We start from the raw sequence: 26,354 nt of genomic DNA on the forward strand, positions 1-26,354 counted from the left end.
GGCAGGATCACCTCCTTCGACCTGCTGGTCATGCTTCTTTTGATGCAGCCCAGGATACGGTTGGCTTTCTGGGCTGTGAGTGCACACTGCTGGCTCATGTTCATTTTCTCAATCAGAAGCACCCCCCAGTCCTTCTCTGCAGGGTTGCACTGAATTCTCTTTTTGCCCAACCTGTAGCTGTGCCTGGGATTGCTCTGACCCAGGTGTAGGACTTTGCACTTGGCATGGTTAAACTTCATGAGGTTGGCATCAGCCCACCTCACAAGTGTGTCAAGGTCCCTCTGGATGGCATTCCCGTGTTTTCATACATCTGTTTCATATATATAATTCTTACATTTATACATGCATTTTAGACATGTCTAAATTATTAATCATGTCTGATTATTTGGTTTTAGAAATAACAAAAATCAGTCTATTATAGTCAGTGGAGAATCAGGCGCTGGAAAGACTGTGTCTGCAAGATACACTATGAGATATTTTGCCACTGTGAGTAAGTCAAGCAGCAACACACACGTGGAGGATAAAGTATTGGCATCCAATCCAATAACTGAGGTAAGCTTCAGAGTATCTGTCAAGTCTGTACTTGTTAAGGAAAGCTGCCCGGAATCTTCATTTGAAATCTTTAGGGATGTTTTAGCTGCCTGAGTTAGATACCTAAATTAGAAGTTTAGCCTCTGAATGTTACCAGTGCAAAGAGATAATAGCTTCAGGAACACCCAGGTCCTACCTAATTTACCAGTAGCCCTTTAGAGGCTCTAGCGTGCCTCCAGAGTTTTATCTGGCCACATCCTGTTAGTTAGATGATGAGAAAACAATATTGAACAAGTTGTTTGGTTTTATGAATTGGAATAGAAACCAGTTTAAGTTTCTTTATCATGGGAAAATTTTCTCTAATTCTCAGTTTATGCAGTGTTATGCTGTTTTTGACTTGCGGCTTATCTTCACATTCAAGCCTGAAAATTTAAGTCTCACAGCTCAGTGCTGAGATTGATTCTTGAACACCTCTTCTTTTAGGAACTTGTAGTTGACTCATGTTTTGACAAAGTTATTCTTATGAAAAAAGCAAGTAAAACAAATTTTAACAGTTTATAATTTTTTGTAGGCTGTTGGCAATGCAAAAACCACACGGAATGATAATAGCAGTCGATTCGGAAAATACACTGAGATCAGTTTTGATCAGAGTTATCAAATCATTGGTGCTAACATGAGAACGTACCTGCTTGAGAAATCCAGAGTTGTCTTTCAGGTGGGTAGAAGTGGAGGATGTATCCTGGGGACCATTCCCTATGATAAGTATAAGAAGTATTTGAGGAATCTGTGTCTTTCGGTCCTAACAGTAACACATGCCAACTGTATCTGGAAATCAACAATGTATATAGGGCAGAGAGAGTCTTGGTAAAAAAATGGATGAAAATTTATAAGGCTAGGGTTTATTGCATATGACTCATTACAGAGCATAATTGTGATAATCTACTAAAGAAAGCAGTTAATAAAACTGTTTTAACGAGCTTTCCTTCTCTTATTGTAACTTTTTAAGTACTATGAAAAATACTCCTGTATATCTGCTGCCTGAAGGATTGTTTGGAAATAGAGAGTTTTCTGAGACACCATAGGGCAGTGTTTCAGCTGGCACTCTGCACAGTTGTTTATTTCAGTATCTGTCAGTTCTCATTCGTAGATGGTTGTTCAAGCAGAAGAAATTTAGTAGTGTAAGAGCCTTGGGGAAAGAACTCGGAATATTGCTAATGAAAAGAGAGTATACTTGGATTTATCTCTTTCAAAGCTCTTGTTGAAGTCTAAAATGTGCCATTTTAATATTGGGCAATTTCTTTGCCAAACTATCTTGCAGCAGAATTTAAGTATCATTATCACTTTACAGTAGTGTGGAATACAGAATGTTTTTCTGTTTGTGGTTTGTTTTTTTACTCTTTTCTGTCTTTCTCTAATGGTGTTCTTTGCTTTAACTTGCAGTCAGAGAATGAGAGAAACTACCACATATTTTATCAGTTGTGTGCGTCTGCTATGCAACCTGAATATAAGCATCTCAAATTGGGTAAGTCTCAAGAAAATAACCTGCTCTTCATTTTTGGAGTGCAGCATTTTGAAGATTGGATTTTCATGCTAGATATGCTAGAATGTTAAGTGCTTTGTAGCATAAATCTCACAGACTTAAAATGGGACTTAGATTTTTAAGTTACTTAGCTATAAGTCCTGCTTGTATTGAACTTGGTAGCAAATCCCTACAAACTCGAACAGTGCATGATCAGGTACCTAAGTGTCTTTGAAAATCTTACTCTAATACTTTCTCTAGTGACAGATGCCATAATGACTGTTCAGGGGGGTGATTCATTTACCTACAGAGAAGCTTAAATGCCACCTGTGAGAAGCAAACCTTGGGTATATGTTTACTCAATCTTCATTCCTGCTTGTTTATCAGATCAAGTATTAAGATTGCCAAGAATTATGAATACTTGTTTGTGTCAGCTTGACTGAGTTAGGTGCCTGGATTTCTCTCAGAAAAAGAGGACTCAGCTCATCCCTGAAGAGCTGTCATCTGACAGCATCTTTACTTTTCTGATGTTACAAGAGTCTTTACCAAGTGGCTGTCCCCAGTCCTGAATTTTCCAGCATTACAAGTTTTGCTTCTTATCTATAGGAAGCGCAGAAGAATTTAACTACACAAGAATGGGTGGCAGCACAGTAATAGAAGGAGTTGATGACAGAGCAAAGATGGTGGAGACTCAGAAGACATTTGCCTTACTGGGTAAATTTTTGTGGATACCTTTTCAATAGATTCAAACTATGGTCTGTTTTTGTTGGGTTGGTTTGTTTGTTTGTTTCCTGAAGTGGGCAAAGGTGGATTGTTTCTGAAATGTCCAACACTATAGTAGTAATTACCAAAATTATTTCTTTCATAGCTTGTACATAGCGCTTTTGGATTGTTAAAAGTACTAGGCAAGAGCAAATGGCTATTTATTGTTAATGGTCAAAATCACTAAGAGCTGGAGCCTCCTTGGCCCTTTAGCTAAGACAGAAGTACTGTGACAGAAGTGGAGTTGGAAGCTTCTTTGCCCCTGTATGGTTTATGTGAAAGCCAAGTCAGACTTGAGCTGGCATTTAAGGAGGTATGGGAGTTTATGCCTGATCTCTCCTTGGATCAGATGGGCAGAAAGTAGGCAGAGCCAAAGCTTTGCATAGTAGCTGCAGAGATGCTGTACAGTTCTTGGCTGCACAACAAAGCAAGTAATCCAGCACTGTGCTATTTTAATTAATTGTACTGTTTATGAGTATTTAAAATAATCAAGAATTGGGTTTTTTTTAGGTCTGAAGGGGGATTTTCAAATGGATGTTTTTAAAATGCTGGCAGCGATCCTACACTTGGGCAATGTGGAAATAACAGCTGTTGGAGATGAAAGATCATCCATCAGTGTAAGGAATTAGCTCATTCAGATACTAACGTTTTCTTTTACATTCTATACCAAATGTCCTTTACCAATAGTTTTTCTTGTATATGGGGATCAGAGCAGCATTAAATCTGAAATACTAAACTTGAGAGATTTTTCCATCCTCACCTGTATAGAATCACAGCAAGTGTTTATGTGAATCCTGTTTCTTGCCCAAGTTCAGAGCGTGTGAACAAAAGGCAAAATGTGGCTAAGAGAGCTGTGTGTCAAACTGATCCACATCTGCTGGAAAAGCCATTTGGGACTACCTGCAGGATACAGGAAACAGAGTATTCACAAAGCTGCTCACAGTGTGTCCCAGCAGACAATGCAAGCCTAAAAATCAAGGACACCTAAACATACACTGAAGTAACTTTTTCTTTGAGTGTCTTAATCCAAAGCAGCTCATTCAGTCTTTCTGTCCTGTATCAGGAGCAATATGAAATATTATTTGCTTTAGATCTTCCTGATATTTTACCAGGCAAAGAAGTGGACACAACCCCTTGTCTATCTAAAACTAAAATCGTAGTTTGACATCAGTGGTGCTAGGATTTCACTGTCTAGACAACAGCTATAGTATTAAATGTAATCTAATACTATTTATTTATCTTCTTTAAAGCTGAAGGATAAACATCTCAGGATATTCTGTGAACTGCTGGATTTAAACTGTGATAAAATGGCACAATGGTTGTGCCACCGAAAGATAATCACTACCTCAGAGACTGTAATAAAGCCAATGAGAAGACCTCAGGCTGTTAATGCAAGGGATGCTCTGGCAAAGAAGATCTATTCCCACCTATTTGACTTTATTGTGGAAAGAATTAACCAAGCTTTGCAGTTCCCTGGCAAACAACATACTTTTATTGGTGTTTTGGACATTTATGGGTAAGGATGTCTCTGGAAACAAATCTAGGTTGTGTCTTTTGTTTGGAGTTGATAAGAGATGCTTTTCAGTTTGTACTGCTAATGAATTTGGAGGAGTTTCTTTTACTAAAAGGTCATAGAGTTCTTTTAGCATCCAGAGTAATGGAAATGTTCAGCAAATATAAATATGTAGTATTTTTGGTGAATGAGGTTTAAATTTCACTTTTGACATGATGTGTCTAGGTTCAGCTCTGGACTGTTTTAGCTCAGTGATGTCTCATAACATTAACTACCAGGGAAGTTTTGAAATGCCTTAGCATCTTCATTAGTGTTATGGCTATTTAATTTTCTTGGAAATACTGGGATACTGCCAAAGTCTTACAAGAATCCCACCATCTGTATTTAAATGTCAGACTTATTTTTTCCTTATTTGCCATTTTTTTCAGCTTTGAAACATTTGATGTGAATAGCTTTGAACAATTTTGCATCAATTATGCTAATGAGAAACTGCAGCAGCAATTTAACCTGGTATGCTCCTTTATTTGTTACAGTTCCTTATCTTGTTTTGCTTCAGTTTTGAGATTATTAATAATGGATATTTGCAAATACTATTTGTATTTGAGTAATGGGTATTTCTGGATAATGGCTATCCAGAAATAGATAAAAATAGTGATGCACTCACATATATTTATGAAAATTTCTGAGTTTATTTTCTCACAAGACAGACATCTAATATCCTATAAAATACATAAATATTTGGTTTCTGTTTGCGTATACAATCATACACGTGCACCCACTGTATTTATTTTCTTCCTTAATTGTAACCTTACATTTTCGTAATTTTCACATATCTAGCATGTCTTTAAACTTGAACAAGAAGAATATATGAAAGAAGACATCCCATGGACTTTAATCGACTTCTATGACAACCAGCGTGTCATTGACCTTATTGAAGCCAAAATGGGAATTTTGGAACTTCTGGATGAAGAGTGCTTGGTAATTTAAAAAACTATATTTTTTTACAGGTTGGGCTTGTAATCCATATTTTGTCCTTTTTAATGTGAAGTAAAGCATTTTCTTTATGAAAGAAACACTAATGTTTGCCCTCTATTTGGTAATTTTAATTGTAGCCTATTTTTCTCTTACAAAATTAAGGACCTAAAGCTAGATTCTTACCTCGAAGCTAACCCAGATTTCTGCCCTGTGAGAACAGTGTAGTACTAGAACAGGTTGAGCAGAGGCACAGTGCGTGCCCCATCCTTTGATACTTCCCAGTCTCTGAGAGATGTTTTAGTGATATTGCCAAGTCAGAACACAAATCATGTAGTAATATGGGAGAAATTAGGGAACATTCCCTAATTCATTATCTTATCTGTTGTTCTGCCCATTAGCATTCTTAAGGATCAGATTGTTCCTGATTGCAGGTAACATCCTTTATTGATAATAAGCAATTTTGCTGTTTCTAGCTGTCCATCACAGTTTGGTTAAAGAGGTTGCCCTTTTCATTTTTACAGTTACCCCATGGAACAGATGAAAACTGGCTTCAAAAGCTGTATAATAATTTTGTCAATAAAAATGCTCTCTTCGAAAAGCCAAGGATGTCAAACACATCTTTCATCATTCAACATTTTGCTGATAAGGTAAAGTGTAAACAATCCAGTCTTATTTCACCCTGTTTCTAGAATTAGCTCTTTCAGAAAAGAAACCAACTTAGGAAATGGAGGAAATACCAACTACACCTGGAATCAGTCTTCAATACACAGTATTACTTATTTATTGGTAATACTGTCTGTATCATGCCATTCACACGTAAGAAGTGCTTAACATAATGAATTTGAGAATATGAAAATAAATAATCAAGATAGAGACAGAAAAAGAGTAAAATGTATAAATAAAAGAGTTGAGATTGTAGTCCATATATATTTTAGTCTCAGTGATTTGCATTTCAAATGTAGTATTCGTTGTTTAGTATTTAGATTTGAAATCACAGAATAATGAAGAGGAAAGAAACTCCTAATGAAGGCAGAGGGAAATTGCAGTTGGATTCTGACAGTTTGTCCTGCTTCTAAATTTGCACTATGCATGTATGTATTCTTGCTATAGTGAATCTGGATAAAGCAGTGTTTCAGCCATCATTTTAAGAATAATAAAGATCTGTTGGCTACCACAACTTACTAAAAATTACTGTTTTGCTAACTGTTGATGTATTTGTATACGTGTAACTGAGAAGTTAATAATTTCACCTGTTTGCACAGGTAGAATATAAATGTGAAGGATTTCTGGAAAAAAACAGAGATACAGTACACGAAGTATTGATTGAAATCTTGAAAGACAGCAAGGTTTGTGAACAGTCAGTAATGACTGATTTTTATAAATACCTGATTTTACTGGAATTCATTCACATCTAATTTTAAAATATTGTTCTGATAAAAAGAGTTTGTTAAGAAGTTGAATCCATTTGTTTAGGCTTAATTTTTGTTAATATTCTATAAGTGTGTATTTTTAACATCAGAGTAACATATAAGATGAAAAAACACAGTATTCACCTTTTTCATGTATGTGCATTTACTTTGCTAGGTATGTTATGGGGTTTTTGTTTGGTGTTTTAGGTTTTTGATTGGTTTTGTTTGGTTTGTTGGTTTGTTTGGGTTTTTTAATATTTCCTTTGAAGAGCATTTTGGAAGCCTTGTAGCTGACCGATTCACTTAGGTTTTTTCCCATAGTCATTACATGTAGCTTTGATGGGTAGTGTAGCATTACAGCTGCCTTTGTTTATGCTTCAAGAGACATTAAGAGAATGCTAGGGCTGGGAAAACATCAGATGTCTTACCCATGGCTGCTGCTTCCCATCTGCTTGAAGTTCCTTTTGAGTCTACAGACTTGAGACTTCAGGATTACTATTAAGAAGCAAACTTAATCTGAGCAAGAAGCATATTCTAAATCTAAGTTAAATACTGTGAAAATATAACCTTAAATGGTCTAATTTTAAATCTGTTCTGTATCAATGTCCATGTTTGCTCATACTGAAATGGCTTTTGCAGGCCAACTTAACAATTATTGAGTTTTGTCTGTGAAATGTGTGCGTGCTTCACAATAGACTGAGTTGTTGGACTGTTTTTCAATTGTTTGTGGCTTAAAAATATGGTTCCAAGTCAATACCTGGCCCAAGCATTAAGGTTGCGCATTTTATGCTATAGAAAATGTCATTTTTGTTTAAATGTTTTTACAGTTCCACAGCATCTAACTGTGATTCTTTCACCACACTTTCAGTTTCATCTGTGTGCAAATTTTTTTCAAGACAGTCCAGTGTCCATTTCACCTTTCAGTTCAACTATTAACATCAAATCTGCAAGACCTGTTCTCAAGTCACCTAACAAGCAACTCCGGATGACGGTTGGCAGTAAGGTACTACATAAACGTGCTGTTCCTGCTTTCAGGGAAGTGGTCTGTGCAATCTGAGTGGAACACAGGTACTGTATTCCACTACTTGTCATAGGGGCTATCCAGTTTTCAGTAGGGGCTAGAGCCAACCACAGTATGGTGCTCCAGGTCTGGGTATAAGTAAGTGAGTTCAATTTATATATAGGAGACTGTAAGGTACAGAAGGTGTGTTATGTTTCCTGCATTTAAGATCTAAGCTCTAAGAAAATCTCCCAGTGTCCAGCCAAAGTCTAGCAAATTAAAACCCCAAGATTCAACCTTTTGCTTAGCTGTAAATGTTTCATTAGCAAAACTGCTCTGTCTGATATTTTCTAGTTCCGGAATTCTTTGTCTTTACTTATGGTGACACTCAATGCAACCACCCCTCATTATGTAAGGTGCATAAAGCCAAATGATGAGAAGCTGCCTTTTGAGTAAGTATGTTTGTGGTGTTGAGCTGTTATATTACCTTCAAAGCTAATAGAATATATCTCTATTTCACAGTGTCTGCATGTCAGCAAGTTAAATTCTTATTGTTGAACAACTTTCCATACAGAAAATATTTTAACTTTCAAGATTGCTGAAGTGGAAAAAAAATGATGGTCGTCTTACAAAAATTAGAATTATTCAGTAGTGGCTATTGATACCTTGAAGAATTTTAGGATAATGAAGAATTTTTAAGTTGGATATTAGTGTTTGTGTCTTTGTCATAACATTTTTAGGGGAGAGGTTGTCTACCTTTAATTTAAGTTGATGGATATTTTGTATAGGTGTGTTTGTTCTTGTATAGTATGGATTATCACTGGTTTGTATTTAGGGAATAAAACCCACTGCCCTATCTTTGTGAACTTTTCTTTTTTCCGCAGAAATATTTAGAAGAGCTTTAGAAGTTAAAAGGTGTGAGCAGTGTTGAACACAACATTGGGTTTTCCAACTATTTTGTATAATTTTAATCTTATAAAATAATCATATATGTAAGATAATTTGCAAAATATCTATGACCTTCTTGATAAGCACTAACTTGTAAGTGGAAGTTAACCTTGATGCAGCTATTGGTCTGTTAAGTGAGCACAAGAGGAAGCACTCTAGTTTCAATTACACAGCTTTCAGCTGGAGGGTAGTGTAATGGCAAGTTAAAAAATAGCTCTTACTGTATCTGAGTAGGAGGGAAAAGGCAAACTTTGTTTCTAAATTAAAGTGTGTTAGTTCGTTTTCCTGAAGCCAGACAAAATCTGTCCATTCAAAGCATATTACAAATGGCACTGTTTCACTGTCACTGCAGTGAGAGCTCATTATTCGGTTTAATAGCAATGAGGGGGGGAAATAGCTTGGGTAAGGTAAAACCATGTCTGAATCAAACTAGAAGAGTGTACTATCTGAAAGAACAATGAACAGTCTATCAGCCACAGGGATCTCTTAGCTAGTACTGAATTCACACTTCAGTGTAGTGCTCTTTGGGCATATCAGCTCTGGTCCAGCATTGGGAAGGGTCTTTCTATGCCTTGTGCTGATAATCTTGAACCCAGATATTCATGAGTAAATCCAGGTTTATTCATTTGCTCATTCATTTAGCATGTTTATTCAGTGTGCTAAAGAATACCAAGAGAGAGTTTCTTCTCAAAAGACTTGAGGGAATTTATTTCTATGTATGTTGTGTGCTGAGTGGCATGATTCTTTGCCACTTGCTAATGTGAACTGTCAACATTAATACAGAAAGGAAGCAGGACTTTCCAAGAGAGAAATAGATGCAGTCTTCCTTTTGTTTTGAGAAAGAAAAAGAAAACCCAAGTAGTCCCTATCACATATTTTAAAAAACAAACTAACCAACAAACCCCTAACTATTCTATGATTATGTGATTCTATGACTGTATATAAAATGTAGGGACCCCTGCGTCCTAAGGGCAGAAATGTAGAATGCTTCTAATGATCATAGCATGCCAGACCAAGCAAAAATATAAAGTATAACTCTGTTGGGTTTTTTTAGGTTTGATTCAAAACGAGTTGCTCAGCAACTGCGAGCATGTGGTGTTTTGGAAACTATTCGAATTAGTGCACAGAGCTACCCATCCAGGTAGGGACAGCAGTGGACCTCCATCTGTCAAAAGTACTTGAGTGCTTCTAAAATGGATTGCATTTGCTAACTGTTAATTTTCCAGGTGGACTTACATTGAGTTTTTCAGCCGTTATAGCATCCTTATGACACAGCAGGAACTCTCCATAAATGATAAGAAGCAGATTTGCAAGATTGTTTTGCAGCGACTAATCCAGGTTGGTTTGTATGCCCTGACCCATCATGTATTATAGTGTTTATTATTAATAAACTGTCATTTTTGCCAAGAGTAGTATCTCACTCCTCAGATAGGAAAGAAGTTTACATTACTATTTTCCTGATACAGTGTGTTGCATATAGGCTTATAAGTCAATAACCTTGTGTTGTGATGCAGTCATAATGAGATTTCACCTCTTCTGTACTTAATATCTTTGCTTGCAACATGGAAGATATTCTACCTATATTTATAAACCAGTGAACAGTAAATGATACACTTTTCAGGTATTAGAATTTTACTCACATGACAGGGCTGTTGGTGATGGAATACACCACATTGGAGAACTGTTCTAAAAATGTACTGTTTTGTATATTGCTCTTATTTTTAGAGAAGCCTATAGTGATGAGGCTTGTCCAGTGGTTCAAGTCAGCGTGTCGGGACTGAGTTTGGAATCAGGGATATGTAAGACCAATCACAGGCATATTTGCAGCACAGCTCTGGCACAGGCCAAAGGTTGGGAGCTTAAAAGCAGCTGAGTTTTTGCTCACACAGCTTGCTCATTCAAGGCCAGACGTGTACACCAAGAGGTGGTGTTGAGCCCAAGGAACCAGAGTTGTAAGAAGGGTGTGAAGAGGTTCCTTTCAAGGCCTTAATGATAAGTCCAGATCCTCCCTTTAATTTGAGATCACTAGGGTACAATAATTTTGGATGTGATTCTATGGTTCTTTCCATGTAAGTGGAAATTTCCTCCTATATGCTTCCATCTACAAATCAGGCAAAGAGGCTATTCTTATTTAACATGATCATGTCATTTCAGAGGAGCTTGCCTGAACTGACAGTTTATAAAAGGAAGAGAATGTCTGGTCTACAATAATAGACTAAAAACTGAATACACCCATTGTTTTCTTTTTCAGGATCATAACCAGTATCAGTTTGGGAGAACAAAGATTTTCTTCAGAGCAGGACAGGTTGCTTACTTAGAAAAGCTGCGATCAGACAAACTGAGACATGCATGCATCGTGATCCAAAAGAGTGTTCGAGGCTGGCTGCAGCGGAAGAAATTCCTTTGCATAAAACAAGCAGCTCTTATAATACAGCAGTATTTCCGGGGGCAGCGGACTGTACGGTACTTTCGGATGATAATGAATTTGCTGATAGGGTGCTGAAGGGATAGGAAAGGTCAGACTAATGCCCAGCACTAATTTGGCAGTGTAATCTTTATGAATAAGCATTTCAGACTGTATTTCCATTTCCTCCTGAGTGTAATTATGGGCTTTAAAATGTTCAAGTTAATTCAGGTGATATGAAGAAAGTGCTCTAGCAGGTTTCAGATGTCTGCTGGATTCCTGAGGGGCCTGCCTACCCATAAGCTCACTACTTAGCTAATGATGCATGACCCAGTTGTTGGCTTAGGCTTACTGCTGAGCTTCAGAGCCAGAAAAGAAATGAGGTAGCAGAAAAGAAAAACAATTTACAAGGGTTTACAAATTAGTGTGTAAAAGTTATTGAAAGTAATTATGCAGCAGAGATACTGCACCAGAAAAAGACCATCAAAACAATTGCTTGTGGAACAGATTTCAAAGATTGTGGAGAAATATTTGCAACTCTCTGTCACTTTAACTGAAGAAAAAGCTGTATTATTGATAGTGGATGCCTGTTTTTAATACCTTCTTTTTGTGTGTGTGTGTGTTTTTTGTGTTTGATTTGACTGGCTAAGGGAATGTGTATGAGAAATCTAATATGACCTTTATTGTCTTTTGAATCAAGGCAAGCTATAACTGCCAGAGCTCTGAAGGAAACATGGGCAGCTATAATTATTCAGAAATACTGTCGGGGTTACCTGGTCCGTAGACTTTGCCAGCTCATCCATGTGGCTGCTGTGACAATTCAAGCTTATGCGAGAGGATTTCTAGCTAGAAAAAACTATCAGAAGGTACAACCTATCAAAGGATTTATTTCTGTTACTGGAAAGAGCTATTGCTCTATAGGAAAGATGGAGACAAGGGCAGTGAGCCCTAATACTTTACCTTGTGCATGCCTGGTTCTCATATCTTCTGCTCAATTTTTATATCCTTAAAAGACTATAATAATACTGATGAATAGTGTTTTATATTTAATCTCTGAGCCACCACAAACTCTGTCTGTTTTATACCTGATGTGACTACAGTGTTTCAAATGTGTCTGCAGTCTGGGTATTTCACTGTTTTGATACTTCCATGAGAAGCTTTGTCATTACCAGGGTAGGCAGAGTCACAAAATGTTATAATTGATGCTGATTGAGCCATATATAATTACAGACAGATGTTAATATTTTATTTTAAAGATGCTCAAAGAGCACAAGGCTGTGATCCTTCAGAAGTATGCCCGTGCCTGGCTTGCCAGGCGCAGATTTCAGAATATTCGGCGGTTTGTCTTGAATATCCAGCTTTCATACAGGGTTCAGCAACTGCAGAAGAAGATGGAAGAGAAGGTGAGGGCCACCCGTCAGCTTATGATTTGTACTGGCTTTTTATCATATCTGTTTTATTCAGAGCTCTCATGTTGACTAGAGGTTTATGTGCATTACAATATCCATACTATACTTAACAAGACAGGAGAATATGTAAGGGATATGGTTCTTTATAATACCAATAGTATTCTTCCTATGTCCAGGTAGCAAGAATCATCTAGGGTTTCCTTGTATTTTTGTGTTAGTTGTGCCAATGAGAAGAGTCTCATTTTTTAAATAGTTAGTCCAATCTCTGGGTGGGATTACTTGTTTTAGGATGAAGGATGCTGCTCTCATGCAATGTACTTTGTAACTTTTGGGATTTCCATATTATGTCTATTTTGCAGTTTATTTCTGAGAGCCATATTGGCCAAACCATCTTTAGGATGGTAGCTTTAATCTAGTTGATGGGAACAATCCTTGGTTGAAATATTCATGACACGGTATGGTCAGGTGCTTCCTTCAAAGTTCTGTTAAACAGTTTCAGGCATGCATTTTTCTGTTTTAACTTCGTTGTAGAGTAAAGAAAATCATGGTTTGCTGGAGCGATTGACCAATCTGGCTTCAACCCATATGAATGACATGGATACAATTCAGAAACTTGAATTGGATCTTGAAAAGTTAACTGCTCAAATGAGAACATGTGAAGAGAAAGGGAAAAAAGATAAAGAGGACAGTGAACAGGTAAATTCTAATTGCCATCTGCATGCTTTTAATTGAAATATTTGTTTTTTTCAGTTACTGGATTTATCAAATGCATTGTTCAAGAGTTAAAGAAGTAACTTTACATTGGGGGGGGCCATCATGGAAGGAAGGGAATCCATATATGCTTGTTAAAATGTAAGACCTTCTGTGACATATTTCATCTTCCTTTGTAATTTGTATGTTATGCTTATTTTCTGTGTTTACAGAAAATCTTAAAACTTGAGAATCAGAATAAAGAATTACAAGAACAGAAAAAGACCTTAGAAATAAAGCTCCAAGAAAAAACTGAGGAAATGAAAGGTACGGTAACTAAAAGGAGCTTTAAAGGAGTTAGAGGGGGTTGAAGTTGTAAAGTCAAATTTTCAGCAAGAGTAAATAACTTCTGTTCTAATGAAAGCAATATAAATGCTGAATTTACAGTAAATCTAAGCTTCTCTTGCTTAGAACATGAAGTGGAAGTGCTTTTAATGTAATCTCCTGTTATGTTTCCCATCTCATGCACACGCAGTCCTTCAAAGTGTCACTTTGTCCTTTCTTCTTTTAATATGCAACTTTTAAGAATCTAGTTTCAAAGGACACAGGCAGCACATGTAGTGTAGTTTAGATGAATAACACGTTGGTGTTACAGAACCTTTGTATTCAATAGCATTACTTGTAAAATTTGCTTTGTTAATTTTTGGCATTTGTGAGAATAATTTCAGCCTTAAGATATGCTAAGGATTACTTATTAAAGCAAAACTTGTCATTGTGCTCATACTGTTTTAATAAATGCCCATGATTGCATGAAGGTCTTTGAAATATTGAAATCTGTTTTGACAGAAAAAATGGATGACCTCACGAGGCAACGCTTCAATGATGTACAAAAAGAAGAAAATCAGCGAATGTATGGAATCTGAATCTTACTGTTTTGAAGCAGATTTCATTTCTTCTCTTTCCCTGCCTTCCTTTTTCCTTCTGTAAATGTATTATACTCACATCATTATGAATCTGTCAGTGTTCTTGGACATGAATGATGGTATTGAAGTACTTCATGTACAGTTGAGGAAGAGCATATGTTTGTTTGAGGGTCAGTTCACACAGAGGAAATTATACCTTAGACTTGAGACTCTTCTCTTGCAGTTTCCTGTCTTTTCATGGGTCTTCCTGAGAATTGAAAGGCAACCCCAATCATAATGGTTTCTTTGGAGATACCCTCAGAATTTGGTCAGGACTGGAAGAGCAGATGATGGCCATACCAGTCAGAATTACCGTGAAGTGAATATTAAAGGACAGAGTCAAAAGACTCAGCTTGAAGGAAAGGCAGTGTTTGTAAAGGACATTTAGTTAAAAATATGGAGGAAAACCTTAATTTTTTCACCCCGCTGATATTTCATTTGCAGTACAGTGCAGTACACTTATTTAACTATAAATGGCTGTTGCTTTGCAGCATGCTTTCCTCAGATCCGGTGTTTATTTCCCGGTAACTCTTTTCCAGTATTGGACAGAGAACCTTAGGTACCAAATAAATGCTGTTCTCTCAAGTATGAAGAGTGCAATCAAGTCACTTTTCCTGAGGGTTGGAAGCTGTGTGGTGTTTCAGCTCAGTCTGATTTCAGCTGCAAATAACTTCAGACTATGCTAAGAGGACTTATTTGCTGGTTTTCCTGCTTTGCCCCTTAGCTATATTATGTTTGAAGCCACCCCATTCCATAGCAGGAACTAGTAGAAAATTGAGAGATTCTTGCAGTGTTTTACTGAGAAGAACAAGAGGGCTTTCTCTTGTTACATCCTTCTTCAGTGCTGACTGTGGCCATAAATGTAGCATGAAGCGGCTCAGGTAGGCTAACTCAAAGAGGTGGAGAATTAGCATTTAAGTGGAAATAAATTAGTTTTGCCTTGAATTCAGTTCCAATATCTGAATTATATGCAGTGAAGTCTAGGCTTATTCTCATCCCATTGTCATCCATTTTGTAGATTGATTCTGAGGATATAGGATAGCATTTTCATGTAATTATGGTTCAGTGAAGCATGTTCTTCAAATTAAAACAAAAACAAAGCCCTCTCTTTCAGATATGAATGTAGGAAAATAAAAACACCTCCTCATTGCTTTATTTAGGATACTTGAGAAGAACTTCCAGAATCAGAAGCAGGACTATGAAAAAGAGATTGAGTTGCTCAACGCAGAAATTAAGATTCTGAAAGAAGAAAAAAGTCAGCTACAGAATCAAATTCAGCAAGAAATTGTCATTCAGAATGGCTTGAAGATGGAAGTAGGACAACTTACAAAACAAGCACAGGTGAAACATGACACATTTAATTTTGGCATCTTTGCTAGATAAAGCGAATAGAGAATGTGAGTGTTTTATTTATATATATTTATATTAAAGCACTATATTATATTATATATTATTTATGTATATACATATTTTATATATATATTTCACTAACTTTTTATCTCCAGTGCATTTTTAGAAGAAGTTGTAGTTAATAATATGCATTTTATACACCACTATGTTGCATTGGTTTCATATAGTCCACAATAAAAGTCACTGCTTGCAGAATTAAGTGCTAGTTTTGAAGAGTAGTTGTGCCTGAGTATTTGTATGTTTGAATGTGTGGGTCTTTTTTCTTCCTTTTCCCAAGAAAGTATTAATTTCTCAAGGGATTTTTCATACACGTGGTTTATAAACTGAACCCGAAAATAGTACTTTTGTATAAAGTCACATTCTTTTAGGTTTTTGATCTGTTTTAATCAATTCCATGACCCAAATGTGTTTGGTCACATCACATTACTATTCTCTCTGATGCCTGAGAACCAGGTGCTTTAAACACAACATGTTTTAAGCCTTCTACCACATGCACTTGTTCTTAATTATAATAGCCTTTATGATATAGCTGATACTCAGTCCTTGTCATTCAGTCCTTGTCTCAGTTCATAATTTTTGTCTTGGTTCAGAAAATACCTGAGTTGCAAAAGGAAATTGAACTGCTTCAGACACAAAAATTGGATGTTGAAAAGCAAGCTCAGTCACAGAAGCGAGAATTGAGGGGTAAGCTACATAATAGGTAATTCAGAGAACTTAACAACTGCAGTTTAAATGGATTTCTTCCATTTTTGCTTTGACAAAACCCCAGTTCTCTTTCCCATCCCATAGAGATTTTATTCTATTCATACCTTTACTCAGAAAAAGAAAAAAAACCCCAGCAGATGAGTTTTACAAAGTGATCACTGCATACTGTGATCTGGGGTACCCTTTGAAGAAACTCTGATTTCAAACATTTCTCTTTTGGGTTCAAAAATCAATGCTAATAACTTAAGCCTCACTTAAAATCTAGCAAGTAGCTTGTAAACACCTAAGAACATAGAAACATTATGTTATCTAGATTTCATTCATCCTGTCTTTCCCTTTAGGTCCAGTAAATGTCAAATATGCTTAAGTAACTTGTTGAACTGGGTTCTCTTTGGGAAAAGATACTTAAGAAGCAGCACTACTGTTTTGCACTTTGTTCAGTGCTGGCAGTGTTATAGAACAGACCTGTATCTGCAGCATTTAATGTAGTAACCCAGCACGAGATGATGGATCATCTATAAAACTGTAGCAGTTGTCCAGATTCAGAACAGAAAGAGGTAAATTTACATTGAAAGTTTGTTGTGTTTATTAGGTATATCACCAATACTCATTTTTATCCAGTGTGCCTTAGACATCCAGAAGTAGAACAAAGTCCCTCATCATATTCTTGTAGTAAATCACATATATATATAGAGTAACAGGAAGAAACCTTGTAGACTGAAAAGCAGGTTGGCTTGATTTTTATAATCAAACTTAGTTTGAAATGGGCTCAGAAAATTATTCATGTAATAAACTTTTCTCTTTTTTTTCCAGAAAAGATGTCAGAAGTTACAAAACAGCTTCTTGAAAGTTATGATTTTGAAGATGTAAGAAGCAGGTACTTTTGTTTGGGAGCCTGCTCTAAAAAGCTTAGGAAATGCATTTTATTCACCTGCATGCTAATGATGCCACTTTGTATTCTAGACTCTCTACAGAGGATTTGGAACACCTAAATGAAGATGGAGAGCTGTGGTTTGCTTATGAGGGCTTGAAAAAAGCTACAAGGTTAGTTCATAGCAGCCTTCCAGTATCTGAAGGGGGCCTACAGGGATGCTGGGGAGGGACTATTCATTAGGGACTGTAGTGATAGGACAAGGGGTAATGGGTTGAAATTTAAACAGCGGAGATTTAGACTGGATATAAGGAAGAAATTCTTTCCTGTTAGGGTGGTGAGGTACTGGAATGGGTTGCCCAGGGAGGTTGTGAATGCTCCATCCCTGGCAGTGTTCAAGGCCAGGTTGGATGAAGCCTTGGGTGATATGGTTTAGTGTGAGGTGTCCCTGCCCATGGCAGGGGGGTTGGGACTAGATGATCTTAAGGTCCTTTCCAACCCTAACTATTCTATGATTCTATGATTCAGTTCTCCAATGGTTTTGTAACTCCACGTTGTGATCTAGAAAATAAATGGAAAGATCAGTGAGTAACTAATCTAACAGCGTAATGCTGTACATCTAGTTAACAAATTAACAAACACTACATTATACAACTGGCTGAGCAGTTTAAAATCAGTTTAACAAACTTTTACTGTGTCAGTGAGATGTGTGTATGTGTCACTTGGGGAAATGTATTTCCTCTGAGATAGAATCATAGAATAGTTAGGATTGGAAAGGGCCTGAAGATCGTCTGGTTCCAACCCCCCTGCCATGGGTAGGAATGCCTCACACTAGACCATGTCGCTCAAGGCTCTTTCCAACCTGGCCTTGAATACTGCCAGGGATGGAGCATTTACCACTTCTTTGGACAACCCTTTCCAGTGCCTCACCACCCTCACAGTAAAGAACTTCTTCCTTACATCTGACCCAAACTTCCCCTTTAAGTTCCATAGGATGCGTAACTTTTAACTCCCTTAATGCACAGGTAATGCAATGGAATGTCTGCATATTAACAATGGTACTTTGTTTTCATTTGGTAAACCTGACCCATTGAATTGAGGTTGTACTACATCTGCCATGTTCTTTCTCCCTCTTTGTTTAACAGAGTAATGGAAAGTCATTTCCAGTCTCAGAAAGACATATATGAGAAAGAGATTGAAGGTTTGAACTTTAAAGTTGAACATCTCAGCCAAGATATTAATCATCTACAAAAATTATTTCGAGAGGAAAATGACATAAATGATGGTATTCGACTTGAAGTTAGCAGGCTAACTTCAGAAAACCTGGTAAGATCAAGGTGTAGTGAAGCAAAGCATGTTTTTGTTACTTAGTAATACAATCCAAATGTGTTTGTGTCATAAAGACACAAAAAATCTCATAAAATCTCATGGTGATGTCCTTGAGATCTCAAGGCTCGAACAGGTATGGCTATCTAAGACTGCACACCCATACAGGCTCTTTCCGGGCATACTGGGTAGTGTATTAGGAGGCAACCAAATTTAGTCCTGGCTGTGCAGCTTGCTGGGGCAGCCTCACAGAGGCTTTTTCCCTTTTCCTAAACCTGAATTGAGATTTTATTCTAATCACAGAATGTCAACTGTTCTACAAACTCTGGCTTGGTGTGTAGTGCACACACAGGCTTTGGCTTCTGTTGTTGATAGCTAGGGGACACTGGAAATTTTTAGAGAGCATTTGAACCCTTGTACATTTATGTGGCTGAATACTCAGATTTTATACGAGACGTTTTGTACTTCAGAATACTGCCAGGATGTCCAGTGCGGAGCTCATACGATATTTTGGTTGTGCTTTTTGCAGTTTTGCAACAGTGCAGGGAACTTTGAAGAGGCTTAATGATTTGTACAAATATGCAGCTTTGTACTGGAAGTCATGAAGAAACTCATATTAATTGAGGGGGTTTTATTAACACAGAATTTTAACTTGAAGTTTAATCTCAGAGGTTTAGCAGTGACCAGAAAGATAGCTCACAGCGCCTTTTTAATACCTACCTTGTATAACTTCTCATCTGATAATTAAAAGACAGTTATTTTATGTCAGATTATGTGTTTTTCTGATGGAACACTTTCGGTATTCAGCCTCAATGAAAAGCAGTATTGTGATGCTGTAACGTTCTGTGGATCAGTGTTATAACATTGTACTGAGTCTGTCTGGGATGGAGTTAACCTTATAGTGCTCTAAGATGCTGCATTTTGCCTTTGTGGCTACAACAGTGTTGATAACAGGACAGTGGTTTGGCTGTTGTTGAAAAGAGCTGGCACAGAGTAAGGCCTTCTTTCTCCTACTCTGACCCATCTCAACCAGTTGAACTGGAGATGGCTAAGGAGCTGGGAGGGCACACACCCCAGACAGCCAACCTAAACTGACTGGAAGGATGTCCCCTACCATATAACATCATGCTCAGCTATAACAGCTGAGGTAGAGGAAGAAGAAAGGAGGTTTTTTATCTTGTCTTTATCTTGATCCAGGTATTTTCTTGCTTCTGCTCTTCCTAGTCTCCTCCCTGTAGTTCCAGGATGTGGGTGGGTATATGGGGAGAGTACGCATTTTTGGGTTCTCCACTGCTGGCCAAATGGGCTCAACTCACAACACCCACCTTCAGTTTTCATTGCAGTGAGGCATTCAGGTTCAGAATTCAGTTTCTCCATTCTTTCCCTGTAATCAGAGGTCAGAAATGAGCATCTTTTTCTCAGAAGCCTCTTTAAAGCTGTTTCTGTCTCTCAGGTTGACAAGTTCGATGATTTGATAGTGAAAAAACAGATGCGTGTGGGGTTTATGGTGCAGTTCTGAGGCTCTCCCCACCAGAGGGCAGCTAAGTGTATCAAGTTACTAACAAATGGCAGGCAAATCTCGTTATTGGTACTGAGTGAGACATACCTAAAACAAGGAAGTGCTATTATTCCAGAAGGTAATATATACCATAATATATACCATATTATGTTTCTGCTGAGTGAAAAATAACTAAAGAAATATTTTAAAAACAAAGCTACTTAAATTGAAAATATAAGGAAAAGTTGTAAATAATGTTATTTTTAATTGACACAGAGAAATTAAAGCCATGATGTAGTTTCCTTTAAACTAGAACAGAAGAATGGTAGTACTGGGGCCACTCCAAACATTTCATTAGCTCACTGTTTCATTTTTAAGTGTGGCCAGCAGCAGATGCCTCCAGAAAAGCCTAACAGATCAGGCAAGCAGGTAGCACTGCTCCCGCACAGTCCCTCCTGGTTCTGACTATTTGCAGTTGAAGATGTTCAGGTGTCATAGGAACTGCTGCAGACACTTGAAAAGAAGGTGCTGAAATGCGCAAATCTCCCCTTTTCTCTAAAAGGTTATCCCAGATCTTAAACAGCAAGTTTCTGAACTTGAAAATCAAAAACTGGATCTTGAAAACCGTCTTCAAGAACAGGCTGTAAAGCTGAAAGGTAAAGTACCAGCATGGTCCCTACTCTTTTGGTTGATTAATACAATGGATTCCCTATATTTGAATTTTGAAAAGCTGAAGCAATATTGCATAACTTCATTGCCTTATTACTTTCTCACATTTTGCAAGCAAGAAAGTAACACAATAAAAAAGTGTGTATAGTTTGTATCTGCTATTAATAAAATACATGTAAGTAAGTCTGCTTTTTTCTCTTTTTTTACCTTTTTGAGGCCACTCAGTTCTGTGATCTGCAAGTGAATTCAGTAGGACTCTGCTAAGAATAATGGGCTATGCCCTTCAGAAGCACTCATAAAAAGGAAAGATGTTTTGGACCTTAAGGCATACTTTATGAGGGGGACTTCTGAGGGTGCTGAAAAATTCAGACTGGGAGACAGGGAAAAGTTCTTGCTAAATTTCCCTGTTTGAAGGTTGTTCCCAGTTTAGGAAAGCACACGCTGCTGGGGATTCCGAGTCTCTCTGATGCAGTGGCTTCCTAGGGAACTGACTTAAAATTTGGAAGCAGTTCTACTGCCAACTGCAAGAAGTTAGTGGTGTCAAAATTCCTCCTCCCATAGAGCCTTCTGTGTGGTGGGGAGCAGTCTGATGTTTCTCTGATACATTATCTAGCATGGCATTCAGTTACATTAGATGAAACAAAATTATGAGTGTAAGAAGAGATTTACTGAATGCCAGTCCAGAACAGTAAGAAAATATGATATTGTTCTTTCTTTTTTGTTTTGGGTTTTGTTGTTAATTATTACTGAAAAAATTAAAGAGATGTCTCATCGGCTGCATTACGAGCTAGAAGGGGACAGAACACAGAGAAGGTAAATATATAGTTTAATTTTTTTTAATATGAGAAATGTCATTGCTATAAGCTGTGGTAACAGAGTAATTTAAACTCTTTAAAGTACCACATTCAATATAAGATTTGCCGTACAGCCTTGTGTACAGTTAATAAGTACTGAACAAGTATAATATGACTGTGCTTTAACAAAAGAAGAATAAAATCCAAAGCTTCTTATCTATTTTTAGAAATAATGAGGCCCAGAATGAAGTAAACATAAAAGAAAAAGAGGGACTGAAAGTCAAAACCCCAGAAATTGAGGGTGTGAGCAATGGTTTGGTACAAGATGAAACCCAGGATGAAGTGCAAAGCAAGATAAAGCAAGAGACAACACGACTTACTGTCGAAAACATGGTGAGAAAATGAAATCACAATTAAGAAATGGTACCTGAAATGCAGGATAGAGAAGATAATGTGATTTCATGGTGTGGACAGGATGTTTTCTCAAATCACTGAGGGCAGAAGAAAACTATGAAGGTTTCACGTTTCTTCTGTCAAATATAAGTAAAAGCACATCATAGTGTTCTTTCATTGTGGCAATAACATGTAGCAATTGAAGACATTTTTTAATTGTGGTCACTCTGAACTCACTGAATTTTATTTTTACAGGATCTTGAGGAAAAACTAGACATGAAAGATAGAATAATAAAAAAATTGGAGGATCAGATCAAAACTCTTACCAAGTCTATTGAAAAAGGTAAGATGTTACATGATTTCTTTGTAATAATAGCTTTGAATGGTAGAGTCTGGGGCGGGGTTAAAAATTTAAGTTCACAGAAAAAACTGCAAGGAGAACTGTCAACAGAAATTATGTAAAAGTCCTTTCCTGCATTTTTTTAACCCAGCTAAATAATGGGCACATATGGAACCTAGACTATATGATAAAGATTAAGCCAGAAGCATAATATTCTTTCAACAGAAGTTAATACGTACCCTCACACAAACTCTCTAAGCCAACAGAATGTTACAGTTTTGCACTGGATGAGTAACTTCTCCCATTAGCCTTCAAATGGCAGATGGTTCCTGATATGAAATTAGTTTGTACAAAGCTCTTCTGTAGGAAGTAATTCTACAAATAACTCTGAAAAGCATTGCAGAGGTGACTAATGTAGAGATGTTTTGTTGCTGTTTGCTATATGAATGCAAGTAATTCCACTGAATCCAGTGAAACTATTCACATGAATAATACAAATGTTGCTTAATTCATAATGCCTGCAATCATAAGTTAAAAACATTTTTGTGAATACACCCATGCTATACTAGGAAGAAAACTGCCTTTCTCCAGTAGTTTGTTTTTATGTGAACATTAGCTTAGCTATTTACCTGCAAATAACAGTGCTTTCATGTTTGATAGCTGAAGCTCATGTGCCAGCTTCATCCAAAGAGTACATTGGAATGATGGAGTACAAAAAAGAAGATGAAGAAAGGATCATTCAAAATCTCATCCTCGGTATTTTAGTAATACTTCAAATTTTATCAGTAGTCAAGAGCAGTCAGTGTAGAACACTACAACAAAAATTACAAGGCAACATATTTCACTTATGTTTGAAGTTGCCTTTTCCCCACTCTCTTACTACCAGTACAATTTGGAGGCTCTATATTGTTCTTGTTCCACTGGCAGACATTCTATGTACGGAAGTGCTTTATTTGTGTAAAAATAGTGTATCTGACTCTAAATAATGCTAACTCTATCATCTTTCTTATTATTTATTCACCTATAAAGCTGTAAATCTCAGGAGCACACCAGGGAATTTACTTTCTTCCTGGTCATCTACTAAATCTGTAAGTCACTGGGTTTATATCCATGTGTGATGAATTACTGCCCTGTCTGTTCCTTCCATATCATTCCCTTCACAGGAATGAACCGTACTTTAGTGTTTCTCTTGTAAATGAATTTTGTCCTTTCTCTGAGTTACTTTACATTATCAGTCTTGCTGCAAAACCAGCTTTTCGCATTAGCTTACAATTAATAGTAAACTCAACAAACGTTCCATGTACATTAGTACCATTATTAAACACTGGCTGGAAACTCCACCTTCCTTTTCTTCTCACCTACTTCAGCTTTGTGAATGTTTCTATCTGTGTGAACAGAGGTATGTCAGTAAGCAGTGCCAGAATTTGGTGACACCTTCAGTGCATAGGTAAATGCAAATTTCGTTTAAAGTTGTCCTGCCTGGCACAGCCCATGCTGGCCTTAGAATTTGCTACAATATTCTTCTCTGGAAAACTTATACTCTTACAGGAACAATACCAACCAGGCATTTTCAGAAAGAAGCAATTTGTCAGTAAATCAGTTATCAAGTGACTGGTCACTGAAGAAATGAACCCCATAGTGCTTGTCTTCTTCAGAATAATACATTGAATCATTGAATTTTTGTGTAAAAACCTGATGACTCTCCTTTATGCAGATTTAAAGCCGCGTGGAGTTGTAGTTAATATGATACCTGGCCTTCCAGCTCACATTCTATTCATGTGTGTGAGGTATGCAGACTATCTGAATGATGCTGACATGTTGAAATCCTTCATGAATGTAACCATTGGTGGCATCAAGCAAGTTGTTAAGGTAGGAATTATGTTTGGCTCTACTGTACTGTGTGAGTTTTGATGCACACGCAGTACCTGGGGAACGCTGACACTTTAATTCACTAGTGTTCCTGTAATAGAATAATAATCCTAAGTGGCACTCTGAAGTTTGTAGTAGTACCTGTGTAAAGCCTCCAGGTAAGGTTCTACTGTGCTGAACACAGAATGCACAGAATTCATTAACATAAATTATTTCTATCTGAGGAGCTTGTTGACAGGGTCATTTAAAGTATTTTACGTTTTATAGTTAGGTGAAATGCACCTGTGTTTTCAGCACTGTTACAAGTCAGATGGACAGAAGGAAGGTTGCTATGTCTGGCAGCAGGCAGGTATCAGAGCTTTAAGAGGTTTTTACATCGCTGTTCTACTCTGCTAGTGTAATGGGGGGTTTTGACATGTCGTTTGGAACTGCATCATTAGTACCCAAGTGATTAAAGTTATGTTGCCAGCCAGTTTACAAAATCAAGTTATAAATAAGAATCATTAACCTGGTTCATCTGCATAACAAATGTGAATTCTTCATTATGGATTTATAATGCCATGAAACACCAGGCATGCTTTGTAGCACAGGCAGGAATGGACTGTGGTCTATGTAATTGAGTTTGTGGTATACAGAATGCCTATAGTTTGTTCATAAACAAATATATACCAGGGTTTATCCACCAGAAGAGCTTGTGTTTACTTAGCTAACAAAAGTAAAACATACTTAACACATGGTTAAAGTGTGTTTATATTTGAGAGTTAAGTCAAAGAATGTCAGAGCAGTTCCACTAATGACAGTGGCTATCTGAGGGAATATTGTAGCCAGGGCATCATTTCAGTAATGAACTAGTTTGGAGTACATTTAAATGATATTTCTGATGACTCTAGTTGAAAATCAATGTCATATAATAGAGCTGTAAGTTGTAGTTTTAAGGTTCTTGTCAACGCTGTATTTTGTGGAAGTGAGCAGAAAGCTTATCCTGAAGGGTGCTGTACTAAATGTATTTATGATATGCTGCTGTCTCACTGGGTCCATCTTCTGACTGATACATACTGATCTGATTAGTGCAGTTTTTCAATTGTTTTTAAATTACAGAGCAATGATGGGTTTGTGGAATGAGAATTGGGTGACTTGTGCAAGAACCTCAGCAAAGGAGCACTACAATTTTAATCATCTCTATCTTGGTAGATCTCTTTGACAGGAAATTTTCTTCAACTTTTGCTCAGTTTCTGATTATTACCCTGCTTTCAGGGCTGGTGTTCTGAAGTCAATGCAAAGTTTCTTATTGATGACAATGGGTTAAGTCTCAGATATGATATATGGGCTATCATTACAAGGCTGATTTACTTGTGAAGCTGTTTGTGAACTTTTCCTTAGGCTCATCATCTTCACAAAGTCCAAATCCTGCTCTGTTTTGCAGTTCCATGCATGATGTCTTTCTTTCCTCTGTTTAAACTCTTAATATATTTAGAAGCAGTTCTCTTTTGCTTTTTAGCAAGCTATAGAGGATTGCCATATACAAGTACTGATTTAAATTATGAAGTCAGAAACAGGGCACTCCAGATGTCACATCTGTGTGTATGAGCAGTACAATATGTTTTTTGAATGTATGGAAGTGTATCTTTTTTCCTGTGGGAACCCTGCCTCGTTCAGTCCATGAAGTGATGCTGGGTAAGGTAAAAGGGAACAGTATTTTATTTTCAGTATTTTACTTTCTTGTTTGTCATGTAGCATTATGTGTCATTTTCTTCATAATCCTGAAACTCATTTAAATTCTACTCTAGTAATGCAAAACCTCATTTTTCATGTTTTTTAAAGGCAGTTCATCTTTACATTGACCATACTTTTCATAGATAATCATTAACTTGTTTCTAAGCAATTCTCTAATGTGAAGGTTTATTGTTATCCCCTTTTTACAGATGGAGTGGTTTACAGCAAAGGAGAGGTACAATGAGATTATGCAGGATGCTGGTGAGGGACTATTCATTAGGGACTGTAGTGACAGGACAAGGGGTAATGGGTTGAAACTTAAACAGCAGAGGTTTAGACTGGATATAAGGAAGAAATTCTTTCCTGTTAGGGTGGTGAGGTACTGGAATGGGTTGCCCAGGGAGGTAGTGAATGCTCCATCCCTGGCAGTGTTCAAGGCCAGGTTGGACAGAACCTTGGGTGATATGGTTTAGTGTGAGGTGTCCCTGCCCATGGCAGGGGGGTTGGGACTAGATGATCTTGAGGTCCTTTCCAATCCTAACTATTCTATGATTCTATGATATGTAGTTCAGTTTCCTTTGTGTATACAGGTGGTCACACTTTTTTTGCAGGAAGACCTCCACACTATGCATAGAAATGTGTAA

The 26,354-nt window shown here is 37.2% G+C and overlaps 1 protein-coding gene across 1 annotated transcript in view; it reads left to right on the plus strand.

Moving 5' to 3' along the window:
• MYO5C (myosin VC) overlaps positions 1-26,354 on the plus strand; it is a 37,761-nt gene that overhangs the window by 4,951 nt on the left and 6,456 nt on the right. Inside the window, exons 5-35 of the mRNA XM_031046128.2 lie at positions 396-552; positions 1,103-1,246; positions 1,972-2,053; positions 2,657-2,764; positions 3,323-3,429; positions 4,063-4,328; positions 4,754-4,835; positions 5,163-5,303; positions 5,822-5,947; positions 6,563-6,646; positions 7,578-7,712; positions 8,064-8,161; positions 9,712-9,798; positions 9,884-9,995; positions 10,909-11,120; positions 11,762-11,927; positions 12,318-12,464; positions 13,002-13,166; positions 13,394-13,487; positions 14,007-14,070; positions 15,283-15,463; positions 16,123-16,216; positions 17,051-17,114; positions 17,201-17,281; positions 18,254-18,434; positions 20,495-20,588; positions 21,363-21,414; positions 21,623-21,788; positions 22,044-22,131; positions 22,789-22,884; positions 23,843-23,997. Coding sequence (XP_030901988.1) covers positions 396-552; positions 1,103-1,246; positions 1,972-2,053; positions 2,657-2,764; positions 3,323-3,429; positions 4,063-4,328; positions 4,754-4,835; positions 5,163-5,303; positions 5,822-5,947; positions 6,563-6,646; positions 7,578-7,712; positions 8,064-8,161; positions 9,712-9,798; positions 9,884-9,995; positions 10,909-11,120; positions 11,762-11,927; positions 12,318-12,464; positions 13,002-13,166; positions 13,394-13,487; positions 14,007-14,070; positions 15,283-15,463; positions 16,123-16,216; positions 17,051-17,114; positions 17,201-17,281; positions 18,254-18,434; positions 20,495-20,588; positions 21,363-21,414; positions 21,623-21,788; positions 22,044-22,131; positions 22,789-22,884; positions 23,843-23,997 — 3,829 coding nt within the window. The remainder of the gene's footprint in view (positions 1-395; positions 553-1,102; positions 1,247-1,971; positions 2,054-2,656; positions 2,765-3,322; positions 3,430-4,062; positions 4,329-4,753; positions 4,836-5,162; positions 5,304-5,821; positions 5,948-6,562; positions 6,647-7,577; positions 7,713-8,063; positions 8,162-9,711; positions 9,799-9,883; positions 9,996-10,908; positions 11,121-11,761; positions 11,928-12,317; positions 12,465-13,001; positions 13,167-13,393; positions 13,488-14,006; positions 14,071-15,282; positions 15,464-16,122; positions 16,217-17,050; positions 17,115-17,200; positions 17,282-18,253; positions 18,435-20,494; positions 20,589-21,362; positions 21,415-21,622; positions 21,789-22,043; positions 22,132-22,788; positions 22,885-23,842; positions 23,998-26,354) is intronic.

Source organism: Melopsittacus undulatus, chromosome 9, assembly GCF_012275295.1.
Source record: "Melopsittacus undulatus isolate bMelUnd1 chromosome 9, bMelUnd1.mat.Z, whole genome shotgun sequence".
Classification (NCBI taxonomy): domain Eukaryota; kingdom Metazoa; phylum Chordata; class Aves; order Psittaciformes; family Psittaculidae; genus Melopsittacus; species Melopsittacus undulatus.